Source organism: Bombus flavifrons, chromosome 8, assembly GCF_040668555.2.
Source record: "Bombus flavifrons isolate JBK064 chromosome 8, iyBomFlav1_principal, whole genome shotgun sequence".
Taxonomy (NCBI): domain Eukaryota; kingdom Metazoa; phylum Arthropoda; class Insecta; order Hymenoptera; family Apidae; genus Bombus; species Bombus flavifrons.
This window is the reverse complement of record NC_138449.1, coordinates 4,110,881-4,128,095: the sequence shown is the minus strand read 5'-3', so window position 1 is coordinate 4,128,095 and position 17,215 is coordinate 4,110,881. Positions and strand designations below refer to the sequence as shown.

Genomic DNA, 17,215 nt, shown 5'->3' with positions numbered 1-17,215 from the left:
TGAAGTTATTAACGCGTACACCTTCACTCGAATCTACATCTGAATTTTGCTAAGTTCGTGGGCACGTTTCTTAACCCCACGGGGAAACGTTGTTGCATGCAGATGCCAACAGTGTAGCTTAGCACTTGGCAGGCCGAAAAATACCGTGGAAAAACGGTCCCTCTTACAATTACGATCCTCGTGGTTTCGCGCGAGAGGCCGCGCAGAAGTAACAGACATTTTTCCATGCGCGTTAGAAAGGAATTAATTTGCAAGATAATGAGCGTGCCGATGTAGCTAGCACGCGTTCCGTGTACACCAACTAGGCATTATCGATTCGAAAAGCAAACAGCACGCACGAAAACGCGTTTCTATGAATCATCTCATCCGTATTCAACGACCACAGTTTTGCGATTCGACCCTGAGGAAGCCACCTACGAATGTACGAATCGTTCGCGAACCAACGATCACAGATTAATCACGATTCGATCGAACCTGCCTGGGTTACTCTCCGCGTGGTTGTTGTTTCAAGCGTGTACGCCATTCTTGGATTCGTGCCAGTTGCTTACCATATTTTCTTTTTCTCCTTTCTTCGTCTTTTATCTCTCAAGAATCTTGCATGAATGATTAGCGTCACCGTTAAACGATGAGTTGGCTCGTAGACTGGCATGAAGAAGGAAAGAGAGGACGAGATGATCGTCAAAGATCAATCTGTTCCTTTTTTTGGAACAGTGGCTTTATAGATTAATTAATTAAACGTATTGATTGAAAGCTGTACGGCAGGATCAATGTAATGAAGAATAAAACGTAAACGATTTTAAAGGTATAATTACTAGTGATTATGAAGGATATGAGATATAAATACATGTTGAAGGAGCGACTTACTTTCTGTTAATTATCGACTTGCACGTAATGTTTGTGATTGATTCTATGCTCTTTTTATGATACTATGTCTTGTAGATATAGTATCACAGAAAGAATATCTTGTTGATAGTGCTTGATATAATATTTAGATCTTTCTATCAGAGAAAATTATAAGATATAGTAAAAAGATAATGTTTACTATGTTTATTATATGTTGCATTTTCGTAGTAATTTCAAATTGTCGAAGAAGTAAGAAGATTAATATCCAAATATCATGAAAATCTACAAACGCCTCCTTTATAACTTTTAAGCTTCAGAAGTATTTTATCTCTAGAAATTGTATCGTTAAAAATTACTTATAAAAATTATTTTTAAACTAAACTCTCCAAGTTCTCTGGATAATGCAAAAATCTTTCCGAGATAAATTGTATAAACTTGTCGAATTAAAATGATTACAGTTTAAAAATAATTCATAGCCAAAAGATTCACCCCATTTTCTATGCGATTTAAACGAGACGAAATAGGAGAAAAGAACGAGAGGCACTAGAGAGGTCTAGTAACGTAACTTACTTTTCCACGCGGGTGAACGATTTCCTCTCGGTGTTCCAAATGGAATCATTGAATCATCTCACAGACTCGGATATACTGTACACTTCGTTGCTATTTCTCAACGCGATCCATGCACATGATTCCTTTATTTTCCCAGCTACATGCACCGACATACCCACCTACTGTGGATCAAGGACGACACATTGCACGCTCACCTGCATGCTTATACGCGATTTTAAAATGCAACGAAGATTTTGCACGCAGTGTAACGAACTTTTATTGATTAATCGACAGCCTGAAACTTCTCGCGTGATGCAACACAACTTCTTCCTTGCCAGAAGTTTCTTTTCAACTTCAAATGAAAGACGTGCTTCAGTGTTTGATGAAAGAAGTGAATACGCAGTTATATTCTGTAACTATTCTTTTTGATTTTATGAATGTACGATTTGACTATTTTTATTTCCTACTTATCATAACTTATCAAATAAAGAGTGGAAGCAGTATTTTTTTCTAATATCATTTTCTCAATTTGTAGTTTTTTAAATACATAAATTTTTGAAAATTTTTATACTCGTAATATAAACAATTTCATATGAATATTATATGATTGCACGAACGTACAAATGATCTTTTTCAATCTAAAATTTATTTAAGATATTTAAAAAGTCTTAGAGGTAACTATAGATTTTAACAATTTTTCTAGTTAAAGAAATATCAATTAAATAAATTTATATCAACATTAAAGTTTGATTGAATTCTTTGAATTCCTTTAAGGAATTGAATGTAGAATTAGAGACAAATAGATAATAGAATTACAAATGGTCAATGAAACTTCTCTAAAAAAAACGCGTTGTTGTCGCAAGACGGAAGAAAAATCAGTCCGAAAAGGCGAACTGTCTTGCAGGAAGTATCGAGGCCCCTTAACGGGATCCTCCCATTGGCCATCTATCATAAATTATACATTATATCGTGTAAGAGGCGGCCCACGTGGCGGCGAATCGTAGAGTGCAACGATGCGTCTTTTTTTGGCCTGTATAATAATTTATGTTCCGTCGTACCGCAGTTGAATATCGATTCCCGCTCGTATAAAAACATTTAATTATAATATGGAATTGCCGTTTTAATTTGCGCCGTGATATTTCAGTGATTTTTCTGTTTACACACGTCTCCATCTGGTTTCGTGTGTATCTGACGTCGCATCCGCTTATTAATCGTGAAAACTCAATTATGTATATCGTCAAGGTAGCAATTTTTGAAAGACATGCCAATTTGTTTTACTACGTTATAAAGTCTTCGAAGTTATCAATTTTTAATTGTCCGCGCGATATATCTTTCGTGACTTTAATACACAGTTCATGAATTTTGTAGGAATTTTTACGAACAAAATGAAGTTTAATTATCAAATTATATTTCAAGGATACCAAGGACGAGCTACAAACTTCCACAAAACTAATCGACAGCATTTTATGGTGGGTGACAGCAGTTAATTGATTAAATTACCTATTGAGACTACGCTATTTAATTCTTGAGTGAATTAATAAGGGGTACCAACATGTTTCTATAGAAACTAATCCTGTACGACAAGGAAAAGCGTGGGCATGTCGAATTGGAAGAGTAATAGAAGACGACTGTAACTAATTACAAAGTAACGAAAGACGTCCAGTAAAACCGATAGTCGGTGCCATTTTATGACACCGTGAAATTAACTTCCTTGCACTTCAAAAAAGTTGTGGTTAATGTTTAAGAGGATAATTACGAGACGATAGAATGAAGTACTTATGTAAGTATGTATATGTATTTGTGTTTACTTCGTTGACACTTCGTTGATTGATGATCCTCAATTTGTATGGTAAATATGCAAGCATGATCGTTGTAAGCTGTTGAACAATATATAACATTAAATTTGTCTTCCACGTACATATCATCGAGGTAATGGATTGCGTCTCTGAATTATATTAAAAAATAAAGAAAGATAAAGAGTATATAAATAGTGTCTTTTATTTTTCTCTCACAAAAAAGGAAGCAAGAAACTCTAATTCGTATTATAACTTTTATCTTTCGAAGAGATAATTTTCCAACTCCCGACTACTAGCATTGTCCATGAACATACTACAAAGTGTTCGAAAATTCAATATATTTTATACGAAGAAACGTTTACGCCACCATTCCGCTGGATTCTCTCAGTCGACTCTCTTAACGCGCTGTCCGCTGACTTAATTAGGCAATCCAGTGCCGCCGGTAAAATACGACGGTGGTTATTTACGTTCATTGAGCGCCGAAATAAGCGGCGCACGATGTCCAGCCGCGACTTGACAAAAAGCGTGCCGGTTATTCTGTTCTCTCGGTTGCACAATAAGAAAATCGATACGACGGCTTCGACTTGACCCCTCGACGGGTTCCTCGATAACGGTGCATCATCGTAATACACGATTTGCCGATAGATCAGAATGGATGCTATACATTTTTCGGAACGCGTCCCATGCTCTTCGTTACGAGTAATTTATGTACGATTTAGAGAACGAATCGCGGTTTCTACGTAGGAAGGAGTGCAGTCGAAGTGAGTTGCATGAACAAAGCTTTTCGTGTCCTAAACTCACCAGGCGAATTCTGGCCAAACGGCGTAGCGTGAAATTGCGTGCGAATCAACGTACTGTCCGCGCCGTGCCGTCGCGAACCAATCATAAAAATCCGTCACCGTGAATTATCTCCCCGATAGTTCTGATGTCAGCTGCCTGAGTTTTCAATTGGTTGCTTGAATTCTTGAGTTTTAGAAATTTTGCAATTTTAAGATTATTGATCTAATATTTAGTAATTTGCAAATTTTTTTATTAAAAATTTAGAGATTTGAAAGTTATCGGTTGGAAATTATGTGATTTGGGGATTTTTGATTGGAAATTTAGTGGCTTGAATCAGTTTACAGATTAACAGTTTAGATTAGAGCTCAGATTGGTCAGCTATCGACTGAATTACGTATTCTTCTCTTGATTTGCATCAACTGCAATGTCGTTTTATATTTTTAATAGCGAAACGGAATGCTCATATACGTTACATCATTAGAATAGATTTTGCCGCATTAGATCTAACAGTGATTCTGTTATTTTTCTTTCTCTCATTTGGTTTTTTTCCGAAATTTGTTTTTATATTCCAATATTTTAACGATATAACATTTTCATGCATGTTCCATCATCCGGACAATTTACAGAAAATCATGTTTTATTTTATACGTAACAGTTTGTTGTATAAATATACAACAGCTATACATAAAATTGTTTACTTACGTTAAATCTTTAACAACAGAGTATTTATTTGTTTATAGAAATTTTCTATTTTGTTTGCTATACTGCTACAGTATATTATGCAAGTAACATTCAAATATTGCATTCAACTTGTTAATCCATAACTTAAAACCTTCAACTAATTTTTAGTACGCGAGAAAGTATATTACTCGTCTTTGCTGTGAGCTTCTGAGTAACAACAAATTAAACATATAATATAACAAAAATCATATCATACGATTGCGTTTAACAGGCTGCATTTTCTTCTTATTAAATCGAATTTTATTGTCATACTCTTTCCCACCTGATAAAGTGAACATTTTATCTTTGTTGCTCATTGCTGTAGACGTATCTGCAATATATTCACTTCCGATATCAATTGCATTAGATAACTCAGCAAATAAGCAATAATTACCATTATTACATAATTCATTATAACACGCTTTCGAATACAAACTACTGAGAATTTAATTACTTTAGTTTGGTTTATTAAAGTATTTAGAGTTTAATTAAAATGACAAAATTATATACCTTCGGAAGATTTTCGTGTCATATAGTTACGCACTTTTCCAAACCATCCATCATTTAGTCTTTCTCGATATTTAGGAGTGGTAAATGTGTATAATAACGGATTGACTGCACTGTTCACGGGTAATACAAAGACTACTACCCATGCGTGAAAATCAGCTACAACAAAATATTCAACTAGAGGGATGAAGTAAATCTAACCTTTATATGCGGAAAAATATGAAAAATATTTACATCATATATATGTATATAAATTATATATAACTATGCAATTTTATAATATTTAAATATTAAACAGGCCGATAATTTCTTACACATTCTTATATTTAAAACTTCAATTTACCTTAAATGTCTATTTTTAATATGCAACATAGGAAAAATGCATTTGTTACTGCTGATTATGAATCAAATTATCGTTAATAAATTATTATGTATTACTAGAAGTGTATAGTCAATTAAGCCTAAGAATTTGTGGGCTAATTTGTATCAGAAAATTTCACATTTGTTTTACGGACTAGACAACAATTCGTTAATTAGAACCACAATTAGAACTGTCATAAGTATTAAAACAGCAGACAACAGGAAGGAATTAGTAATACTAATGCAGATAATTTACCTGAAATAGGATACTTCATCATAGCTCTAATCTTCAAAACGATAATTGGTGCCCAGCAGGCTGCATCCGTTAGAACGATAAGAAAAAATCGTAAGGCGAATTCGGAATCGCCAACAGACAAAGAACAGGCGTGTCTCGTTTTCCAAATGCTCAGAAACATACCCGTGTAAGCGTAACCAATCGTAAGCAGCCTGTAATGCGAACAGACTTAAACCGACATAATCTTTACAATTGCTTTTTGTTATGCATAACAAAAAAAATTTATTGTACTGGTGAACTACTTTTAAGATCGTTGTTTCTTTAATGTTGATCGTGTCTGCTTACCCCATAAGGTTTAATCCCAAGAAGACGAAGGCCGAATATTCCCATCCAATTAAGTACGGATCGTCAATGTGCAAGGGGAAACACATTCCATTTACGCCGTAAAATCTCGTGCTGCTTCGCCAGAGAATCACTTTCGAATGAGTTACAATTAGTTTCAGAATGCTGTCCTTTCTTCGGTTATCTCTGCGTAGTGGCTACAGCGGGGAACTTTATACATGCAATAATTGTTTGCAACAGAATAAACATTTGATTATACTTGGTGCACATGGTATGTTAAAAAGAAATTTTTTTTTTTTAATTCCAGGACAGACAAAAATTTGAGGAATCCACTTTGATCGTGTGATATTCGCTTCTTTACTTTGGTAACCTAACATAACGTGAGTATAAATTAATTATGTGCTTATAAATATCCTAACCTATATAAGAATTAAAACTTACGACTTGGAAATTTCTGTAATTATAATAAAATAAAGTTTCTTCATCGCGTAAAAATTTTAGAAAGTCTCAGTATATGTGTACTTGTTACATGAAATACAATTATTCAAAAACTTCTACTATTGTCCCTTTCACTTTTAATGCAAAATAGAAATAGTTTAATAAATTTCCCAAAAGAGCCTGATAAAACATCTAATAATCAACAATTACATACGTACTTTCAAATCACTATACGTTACTAGCTTTTGAATAATCAGAACAATCGACGCAACGCAACGTTTAATTGATTCACAAATTGACGAAATAAGAGCATGTTATCTGGTTCGTATCATAACCGTTGGGTTAACAAGCGATCGGACATCTTGACAGGTTATTAGGTATTATTACCAATGATGCCGAGGCCCATGGACAAATAAGAAACATGGAGACGAACCTGGCACGAGAGCAAGGGTAATTCCTGTGATCCAAATGATGATCATCGATGCAGTTGCCGTATGCGGTGTCATGGTACGGTGACCTTTCAGTGGAGCTGCTATTAGCATATATCGTTCCAGAGACATGAACGACAGGATCAATACTGAAACCTTGACGGATCGATTTTATTTCAATATATTAACGACCAGCCATTCGTCTTCTTCAGATACGTTTCGTCTGACTCGCACAAAAGTTTCATGGATATTATAACGAATAAAAATCCGTATAATCCGGTATAAAAGTTAAACAATGTACATGAGGCTTTTAAAATATTAGGGAAGCGAAAAATACTTTAATACAAAAGATACTGTTATAAATATTAAACTGCATATTAATTAAATTTTATATGAGAAATTTCGTGACATTTAAAAGTAGATACCATTGAGTACTTAGATTTCAAAAATAAATACATTTATGGTAAAAATTTTATTTAAAGATTTGAAATAAAATATAATTGATAAGTATACCTCCAAAGATGTCATTGCCAATAGTCCTACAAAAGTACAATACCACGAAGACATCCATGAACTGGCGACTTGATTGTAATTATCGCGGAATGTTATGTCTGCTATAGCGATTATGAATAGATATAGCCCCATCAACATGTCGGAAACTGTAAAAAGATTATAAAACTTCTATAACTATCACGCTTGTATGATTCAGTGATTTATGATGGACAATATTGAAACTAAATGACATTGATGTGTCATTTTTATAGCATATTCGATAAACGAGACCGGCATTTTATATCCCTTTAAATAAATATTTGATGTATTTTATATACCTGTCCATACATCAAATAACAGGAATCTTGTCTAATTTTTCTCGAACGCGCATAAGAAAAATTTTTTAAATATTGAACATTTTTTTATTTGATATTGATAATATTTATTATTCTTAAAATTAAATAATGCGTAAGTGATATACATATGGATTTAATACTTATATTAAATAATTTTTAAGATATAACGTACCTGCTAGATTTCGGATAATAATGGTTAAAACGCGATTCTCATCCTTGGCTGTGAATCTCCCCCAAAGAACAAGCATATTACCCGTACAAGTAACACACGAAATTACCCATACTGCTGCTCGTAATAAAGTTTTATCGAGCAAATGTGATAACGACGATACTCCTGCATAAAAGATTCAATCAATCTCGAATTAATCGTCCGATTATATTGATATTTCTTTTACTAATATTGCAAGTTTTTAAGGAAGTAATAATGTTCATAAATATATGAGAATGTTTGCTAGCATTTTGTAAATATGTATTACTACATATTTTATATGTGTTATTAAAATCATCAGTGATATTATAATAGCTATAACCTTTTAAGCCATTTAATGAACTAATAACAGACCCATAATTCATTGACGACCGTTTAGGTATTTTATGGAAATTGAACGGAATTAAAACCATTTAAATTAATGATCATGGTAAACTATAATTATTTAATGACGAACCAAAAGAACGGGTATTCCCCAACATAACATCTAAAGTAATTGTAGCTGAATATCATAACTGAATATATAAAAATTATTTAAAAACAATCTATCATTTTTTATGTTTTTCAAATTCTTACCGTCACTAGCGGGTCGACATCGTTTTGCTTTCGGCGCGTAAGTCGCACAATAATGAAATTTCTTGAAGTAGCTAAAAGGTAATATGAATCATCATAAGAAATCAACGATGTAGTTCATTGCATTCACAAAATAACAATGTCCGATGACAAATATATTGACAGGAGTTCCATTTACAAAGGAAAGTAGTTTGTCTGACATAATACGAATAAATCTACTTACACGAAGTCCAATTGCTTGAACAGTGCGAACGCGTTTTTTGGTAGTGCATCCAAATTTATACCTTCCAGATCTCTAAGATTTTCACGAAATTAGCTATTTACTTTGATAGAAATTTTACAATATCAAAATTAATACAATAAATTATAAAAATAATATGTTCTAAACTTATTAAAAGAATCTTAATGCTAAAACTTACAGAGAATCCAGTCTTGTCAATGGACTCAACACGGCCATCGGTAAATTATAAAAGCGATTGTAACCTAATTGTCTGCAATAAATATTAATCCAATAATTTTCGAAAATTATTCCATTTCATTACTTGAAAATTCTGTCTTTACGCGTGCTTTAATTCTACCACAAAACCACGATAATCACATTGGCTATTCGTATCGGCCTTATTTTCGTACGTGTCGGCATAATAAATAAAAGTTTTAACATCAGCATACGTGACGTTCCTCTCGTTTGCTTTTCTAACGCCGTGCGTTCGACGGTAAATATCAGGTAAATATGTTGCAAGCACGCGCATAGCTTAAGACGTGTAGCGTTACAATTTATGTGGATACCGGTGCCTCGTATACTTACAACCTCGTCAGATTTTTTAACGGCTGGAATACATTCAGCGGGACGGTCGTTATTTCGTTGAACGCCAAATTACTGAAAGGGAAAAGATCCGTTTTGCACGATGCACAGTGATGTACGAGGGACATAACTTCGTTACATTGCCATAAGGAGCATTCGCAAATTGAGGTAACGCGAAGAACTTACAGTTCGACTAGCTGCTCCAAATTTCGGAACGTGTCCTCTTCGATCGTCTTTATTTTGTTCTTTTGCATACTCCTGGCCAATGGTTGATGTTGCTTGTTAGTTTAAAGTCAGTAAAAAGTATTACTTAATTCCTTAATACAATTTATTAGTAACACTTTTTTATGTAAAATTATAAAGTTTAATAGGAAATATTTTGCTACGGTAGACACCATTACTTTAATTTTTAATTAAAAAAGAAATATTAAGATTAATTATTAATATTAACGAAACAATTGAAATAAAACGAATAACAAGAATTACGTCATTAGTGTATTTGCGACTGCGATTAGAATAAATAAATTACTAATAACAGTTGTAAATATAAAACGTGTATAGGAGTTAAAGGATTAATTTTCTATATTTGTTATTTACTTACGTACGTACAGTAATTTTAATGATGGACATCCAGCGAACAAAGTATCGGGTATTGATTCGAAATTATTTTCATCTAACAATCTGAAATTGTATAGAACGAAATTAGTTTCGATATTTCAATTTCAACGAAACGATAAAGCGTTAACTTACATCTCGCTTAATACCGGCAATTCTGGCAACTTCAGTCCTTTCGAAGTTAATTGATTTTCATTCAAATTTCTATAATAATGTAACAAATTAACATAAGATCAAAATCGTACAAAATTTCTACAAAATTACAATTTATATTAAATGACACACATGAAATTTAAAGCAATGCTCCCTTCTAAGTCTGAAAAATCTGCCACAGTGATTCTGTTCTTATTGGCCCTCAAAGATTCCAAGTTGGTCAAACCAGTAAAATGTCCAGGCAGAAATTCGCTAATTTGATTGTTATCCAAAGCTCTGTTCATAAAATACACAGTATGTATATTACATTAAAATTGTGTAATTACTAATTTTCTAATACCATTGAAGATTTAATTAAAAGTATTTATACTCACAGCCAAAACAACTTAGTCAAATTAAGAAAAGCTCCTTTTTCTAGCTCGTGTATATTACTACCATCAAGATATCTGAAAAATTATGTTTTCTTATCAAAAATATATTTATGCGATACTTGTAAAAAAAAAAAATGCACAAAGTAAATAAGAATCTTAGAAACTCACAGTATACGGATTTCTGAGTATTGCGCAAAGGCGCCCATTGGCACGCGTTTAATCGAGCTATCATACAGAGTTCTAAAAAATTAATCACAATAATTAAGAACAATTCACTAACGCGATAAAAATAAAAAAAGTGTATACATTACGAAAGATTCCAGTTTTTTAATACTTAAAAACCGTACATGGAAGTAGTTTGAGAAGATAGGTTTCTCGGAATTTCCGAGTAGTCGTGACAAGTTGCGCGACACTTCACGTACTTACAACCGACAGGAATGTCGGTGGCATCTACGAAGAAGAGGAAAACACGTAAATTACCAATTCTTATCTCGTCCATTGCGTTTTGCGGTTTATCGTCGCATTTTTATTTCTGTTATTCGATATTGTGTTCCGTTGTTCGATAAATTATGGATATTGCATTACCACAAACGAACTCGCTTACAGGTTCGGAATCTCTGTCACTGCCAAACCAGTCCAATACACCGTGATAATCATCTGCATACAAAGTAACACTTTTTATATTGCCCCGTTCGGTATTGCATTTATACTGTATAAAAGGGACACGTATATAAAAATGTCAAACATCGTAACTAAATTTTAAATTTAATTCGTTCTTGCCCGAAAAAGGAGTATCTCGATATGTTCAATACGATCGTGCAACACGGAAGTATCATATTCGAACTATAAATTATTCGAAGATCTTTTTGTAATGGACCTCTTTGTCGTGAAAATTAAAATGGATGTAGTAATTAATGAACTAACAGCAATTTTGTTCATCATCCCCGTGAGGACATTGACTTTGCAAGTCGCACCAGTTTCTCTGTGGTAGACAAATTGTGGTATTGTAACAAAGGAACGTTCCCACTGGGCAAGTGTCTGGAATTAGGAAAATCAAATTATCAGCAATTATCGAACGATATGAGTTCGAACAACACAATGTAAATGTCACGAATGAAGGATAATTTAGATCGATTACCCGTTTCCAAACGTAAGACAGTATATTACTGCTTCTAGGTAATTGTTCAATCATTTAAATTCTTTATTTTTTATAAATGCAAATGTATAATTATAAATGTGAAGTAATATGTAGTTGTTAGGGAACAATTTATTGGATTGTTGTCGTTTGTAAGATTTATTAAATATGAAGCTTAAGATTTATTAATGAAACTTCTTATTAATTATCAGAAGTGTGACATTATAAAATATTACCGAATCGTTTCAAAAAAATCTTACTATTTCGTATAACACTTAGAAGATATTTATGATATTTTGAATATTGATCTCTTTAATAATACGTTTTATTCAGGGTACAAATAAAGGTATAAAACATACGTTGTACGTACCCTTATGAAGTTTAAGTCTTTCAATTAGCAATAATATAACTTAATAAAACAAATGTTTTATTATCCAATAACTAAATTATCTACTTCGAAGAAATGTATTTAATATCAAACTACAAGACTAACAAATTAAAAGAATTTCTGACAATGTATGAATTTTTAACGATGCTATATCATAACGAATCAACTTTTAACGATCTTATATCATAATGAATGAAATCACATACCTTGATTAAAATAATACATCAGCCCTGATAACAGGCACAAGGTCGCGATTAAAAATGCGCCGATAGCACCGATGCGTTTGTACCTCATTTCGGAACACGAACGTTTCGATCTTTAAAACGATCTAGCGCCTCTGTGTTCCACGGACTTCCGTGTTTTCCCTTGCATGAACAACGTTTTCCACGTGCACTCGGTACAACGACTGCATGACACTGGTTGCATTCACTAACTCAGTCGCAAGCTGCGGCGTCACGCACACGCGCTCTTCATCGTCCGCGAATGAGGATTTCTTGCCGTTTGCTGCCAGGCATTTCACTTCAAATTACATCGATCGATTGTCTTTACGATTGTTATATCGTAGGCGAACGAACGATTTGATCGGAAAAGTTTCTTGCAATGAGAAACAAAAGTAGTATGGTAAATATTGATAGACTTGTTTCTTGTAAAAATATAATTTTTGACTGAATTAATAGTTGGTCAGTAGCGGTAGAAGAAATGTTGGTAAAATTATTGGACGGTATGTGAATTGAAAACATGTAACACAATTAGGCAGAATTCACAGGTGTAGGTTTTATTGGATCATTTACAAGGATAATTCACAGATTCTTGAAAATTTTGTTACTTCTCCTGTTCTTTCTTTTAAGTAAATTTTGGCATTCGTTTCTCGTATGGATTTGTATGTACAAGTCTACATAAATATACAGAGAAACTATGTGCTTTTGGCATTTTAGGAAAAATATAATCCTATTTTCTTTGTAACATATTAAATAACATACTAAATAAACTTGCTTTTTAACAAAATGAATTTATTTCTTTTCGAGTGTACAGAATATTAACACTTACATTAATACCACTTTAACGCAACGCTATGCGTTTTTATAGATTATCACTGTTATATTAACTGTTACATAATATTATAGAAATTTATTCTAGTCGATACAATGTTGCGCCTCAGACCAACGCTACAAATTAAATGTTACGTATTTTATCTTAAACTCGAACTTTTCGAACGAAAGAAACGCAAGTGTAAGAAAATAATAGCGCCTTGACCGCGAGCACAAGAGAAAAGTTACTAATTGCAAATGGCGGAGGAGATAGTAATTGGTCTATTACGTGTTCGCTATCAAAGTTTACTTTCGAAGTTCACTTACGATTGTCGCTTCAAACTTCCTAACGTATGCAGATACGTCGGTGACAAAATTGCGACAGCGATTCGAACAATTCGCATCAATGGCGTGTCGCGCCTTGAGACGACAGCGATCAGAGAATATGTAATCACTCATTAATAGACAATTAATATCGATCGAAAAGACACACGAGAATCTCTAATTTTCCGATACATACTGTCTCTTTTCTACTGTCTTTATGAAAAGTCTAATTACCGGCTATAAGAGAAGTACCATAAATTCAGGAACTTTTTTTTCCACTATTGATCAAATATATCAAATATACATACTTAAAGAGCAACTGAATTCTTACGAATCGTATCAAAAGCTATAACACTAGTTCCTTTTGTCATGTGTTATTTTACCATCCTTCAATATGTACATCGGATTACAGTTGACACGAAAAGGATCTTAATCTCCATAAATTACAATATACATGACATTTGAAAAAAGAGTAATATCTCGACAATTGCAATTCGATACTGTAACAGTCCTCAAGCTAAAAGTCTGGAGTCAAGTTGTCACGTCTTTAAGAATGAAGAAACCGATATCGTCGTACGTAGAACTGTTCTACGACGAGAACGTGATCTCGTGGAGCAAACGACTCTTGAACTTATCCGGGCTATGGCCGCATAATCGTAACGATGTTCGATTTTTCTTCTACATTACGTACGTCGTGATCTTCACCTGGTTGGAGATTGTGACGCTACTGCAGAATATACACGACCTTGAGAAGACACTGAAGAATATCACGCTATCGTTCCCGACCGTCTTGATAGTACTGAAGGCCATGATGTTTCGGTTGAACATGCATCTCGTGCTACCATTGCTGACGGTCGTAAAAAGGGACGTGAAGCTTGGATTGTATAAATCAGAAGAGGAAAGGCGAACGGTCGTTTGGTATAACGTGGCCGCCACGTTATTTTCCACCTCGTCGGTCTTGTCTTTATTCTTCGTGCCCACCTTATTTTATGCCAAACCAATCGTCAACTGTCTTTTATCCAGTAAGTTCAATCTATAGTTCGATGGTTCGTATCTATAATTCGAGAGAATAGATTGATTCTGTCGATCGACGAAGTTCAGGCTGTTGATATTCTTATTCAAAGAGGAATGATATTAGTGAGAATAATCTATTGATAATAAGTGGGAGTCAATGCGATATATGGATAGATGCTACTCTTGATTACTTTTTGATTTAGTGTCACCAAATAACTAGAGAATATATTAATATGAATTTTGTGCATATTTTTGCTTCGAAACATTTCTCTATTCCTTAAATGCTCTATATCGTCCATTGTGCAAAATTTTTAAACCTAAGGGTAAAATGAATGATGAGTAAAATGAAGATAATTTAACAAGTAAATGTGATGCGTGAATAAGTAGAGTTTATTTTTAATTGCTTTTTGGTTTATTTTCCGTACTTTAAGTCAAGCAAAATATGTATTTGTGTGATGTCGAGCATTTCAATTCCCATCAACAAGAACTTAATTTTAAATTCGGAAATCGGTACTTGATGTTTCAAACTTAAAATGTAAAACAACGTGGATTGTGGGATGGAAACAGTGGTAAAAGTGGCGATTTTATTAAGCCGACAGGTATTATCAACGCGTCGCGAATACTCATGCAGGATAAATCAAGACTTTAAAGCGAACTTTATCGCCCAGATCCAGGAAACGCATTCGATATCCGTATCCATACGATCACGCGTACAGTTACCTCGCGTATGCAGCTTTATGGTGTTCCAAGGCGACAGTTACTTCCTTCACGATACACAAAACGGTTACGTTTTACGAGCCTGTCACAGTTTGTCGAAGATTTTGCACGACCACCGACTGTGCGATTCTCTTTTTCGCGGTCGTTTCCAGCACAGTTTCGTTCGACGGCCAAGCAAACGCGAATTTATGTACTCGATGCTCTTCTTCGGTCTTCCTTCTCTTCATTTTCGATAAGTGGTATAAGTAGTGGAATGTGAGTTTGATGGAATAATGTATTTTTTTGTATTTTTGTACTTTTGTAAAATCAAAGCTTTTAGTATTAATATATTATTAATAATATATGTAAGGTTATTAACTAAATATTATTAACTCTTCAACTACAGACGACTTTTCTAATATTGTCTATAAAATCGTGAACTGACCCTATTCGTTATATTTTGAGTATATATTTACGTTTCGTTAACATATCACATTAATTCGCAGAATTCAATAATTGTACGCTTCCTTACGAGTTACCGATGAAAGTGAATAACATTTATGAAGTGACAGGAGTACAATCATACGCTTTATTATGCGTTTATTTAATACCAGCAAGTATGTTGTTAACAATCGGTGCAACCGGCGCGGACAGTCTTTTGGTGACGTTAACGTTTCACCTTTGTAGTCAACTTTCAATTCTGGCACATCGTGCCAGAAATATCAGTATTGAACCGCAAATATATTCTCCAGAAATGAGAGCGCTCGTTGAACGACACATCGAACTTCTCCAGTAAGTCGATGAACATAAAAATAAAATTCCTTCGTTGACCTGGTACGATCTGATTGAAAATGTTATTGTTAATTTAATTGCAGACTGGCAAGTATTTTAGCAAAGGCATTTAGTTCTCTGATGTTTATACAGACATTAGGATTAATATTCTCTTTATGCATCGTGGTCTACCAATTACTCATGGTAATGATATAATTGTTTACATTTTGTAGTATTCCTGTATTTAATTTATTTGTAATTTAATTTACTTCGCAATCTTTTCTTGGTTTTTTAATGGCTTTAAGGAAGTCTTGCTTATTCTGCACTCTCAATTTATTATTATTTTAAAATAAATAAGTAAAATTTTATAGACGACCGACTCTGGAGAAGATATAAATACCATACATTTTATAATTTACTCATGCGCTGTTATACTATTAGCATTCTCCTACTGTTTCTTGGGGGAGTGTCTAATTAACGAGGTAATTATCAAAAACAATACATAGAAAAAAGTAGTTTTTATTATTTATTTCAATATTTCTCATGTTACAACCATTAAAATATAATAATTCAATAATTCAAAAATGATCACCGTAAATCGAAAAGCACACAAGTAACTAAAATTTGTATGACTTCATAATTTCAACAAAAGTACTAACTGTATCGCTTCCAGAGTAGTGAAATGCAAGTGGCTTGCTATTTCATAAACTGGTATGACTTACCGGAACAATACACGCGATCTTTAATGTTTTGTATCGCTCGATCACAGAAACCATCATACCTTACCGCTGGCAAGTTCTACGTGTTTTCCTTAGAAACGTTTGGCGTTGTGAGTTATTTTCCAAATATAACATCACTGAATATTATTAAATTCTTGCACTAAATTTGTTTAGTAGATACATAATTTACACGTTTCAACTTATTTGTAGATAGTAAAAGCATCGATGGCATATCTCTCCGTTTTGAAAAGTATTATTTGAATGATTACAAGGATCAACTCAACTTATTGAATTTATTGAACATATAAAAGAAACAAATTATTCGAACCATTAATTACGGATATACGACTTGATCTTATAATCGAACAGTGAAACGATAGATTCAATTCTTAAGTATTAAACGTAAAGCTGTTAAACGCGCACTATAATTTTCTACTGTGATAAAAGACTCATCTTTCGTAACCTTTCAACTTCTTTAATTTTCCTTAGTAATAATCACTTTAATCAATGCAATTATATATTTCCTTCATATCCCTAAAACATTACTTTCACTATCAATCTTCTTATGATAC

General features: G+C 33.4%; 2 protein-coding genes across 3 annotated transcripts; one reads left to right on the top strand and one right to left on the bottom strand.

The window, feature by feature from the left end:
* Nucleotides 1-4,755: 4,755 nt before the first annotated feature.
* On the bottom strand, nt 4,756-12,639 carry Lgr3 (Leucine-rich repeat-containing G protein-coupled receptor 3). 2 transcript variants are annotated; one of them, XM_069118627.1, is made up of 21 exons: nt 12,298-12,639; nt 11,493-11,606; nt 11,154-11,225; nt 10,916-11,018; nt 10,737-10,808; nt 10,572-10,643; nt 10,330-10,473; nt 10,180-10,248; nt 10,039-10,110; nt 9,616-9,687; nt 9,433-9,504; nt 9,047-9,118; nt 8,851-8,922; nt 8,631-8,701; nt 8,019-8,180; nt 7,512-7,657; nt 7,004-7,154; nt 6,136-6,265; nt 5,812-6,002; nt 5,199-5,354; nt 4,756-5,019 (listed from the first exon to the last, which is right to left on the bottom strand). In XM_069118627.1, exons 1-21 carry the CDS (start codon nt 12,383-12,385, stop codon nt 4,895-4,897), a joined length of 2,226 nt encoding a protein of 741 aa, XP_068974728.1. In that variant the 5' UTR covers nt 12,386-12,639; the 3' UTR covers nt 4,756-4,894. The 2 variants fall into 2 exon arrangements, with proteins under 2 accessions (XP_068974728.1, XP_068974729.1); XM_069118628.1 differs by lacking the exons at nt 10,916-11,018; nt 11,154-11,225; nt 11,493-11,606; nt 12,298-12,639 and adding an exon at nt 11,049-11,067.
* Nucleotides 12,640-13,796: 1,157 nt separating this feature from the next.
* On the top strand, nt 13,797-16,904 carry LOC138182617 (odorant receptor 82a). The gene is made up of 6 exons (XM_069118651.1): nt 13,797-14,465; nt 15,660-15,945; nt 16,029-16,128; nt 16,296-16,406; nt 16,598-16,753; nt 16,854-16,904. Exons 1-6 carry the CDS (start codon nt 13,898-13,900, stop codon nt 16,902-16,904), a joined length of 1,272 nt encoding a protein of 423 aa, XP_068974752.1. The 5' UTR covers nt 13,797-13,897.
* Nucleotides 16,905-17,215: the final 311 nt, after the last annotated feature.

Bases quoted from the DNA above. Each gene is read 5' to 3' on its own strand.
- LOC138182617 (XM_069118651.1), top strand. From the start codon at position 13,898: ATGACATTTGAAAAAAGAGTAATATCTCGACAATTGCAATTCGATACT. The intron at 15,946-16,028 runs GTAAGTCGATGA...ATTTAATTGCAG, and splicing joins CGACACATCGAACTTCTCCA to ACTGGCAAGTATTTTAGCAA. The intron at 16,129-16,295 runs GTAATGATATAA...AAAATTTTATAG, and splicing joins TGGTCTACCAATTACTCATG to ACGACCGACTCTGGAGAAGA.
- Lgr3 (XM_069118627.1), bottom strand. From the start codon at position 12,385: ATGAGGTACAAACGCATCGGTGCTATCGGCGCATTTTTAATCGCGACC. The intron at 10,111-10,179 runs GTAAGTTAACGC...ATACAATTTCAG, and splicing joins TTGCCGGTATTAAGCGAGAT to ATTGTTAGATGAAAATAATT. The intron at 9,119-9,432 runs GTAAGTATACGA...TATTTATTGCAG, and splicing joins TTAAAAAATCTGACGAGGTT to ACAATTAGGTTACAATCGCT.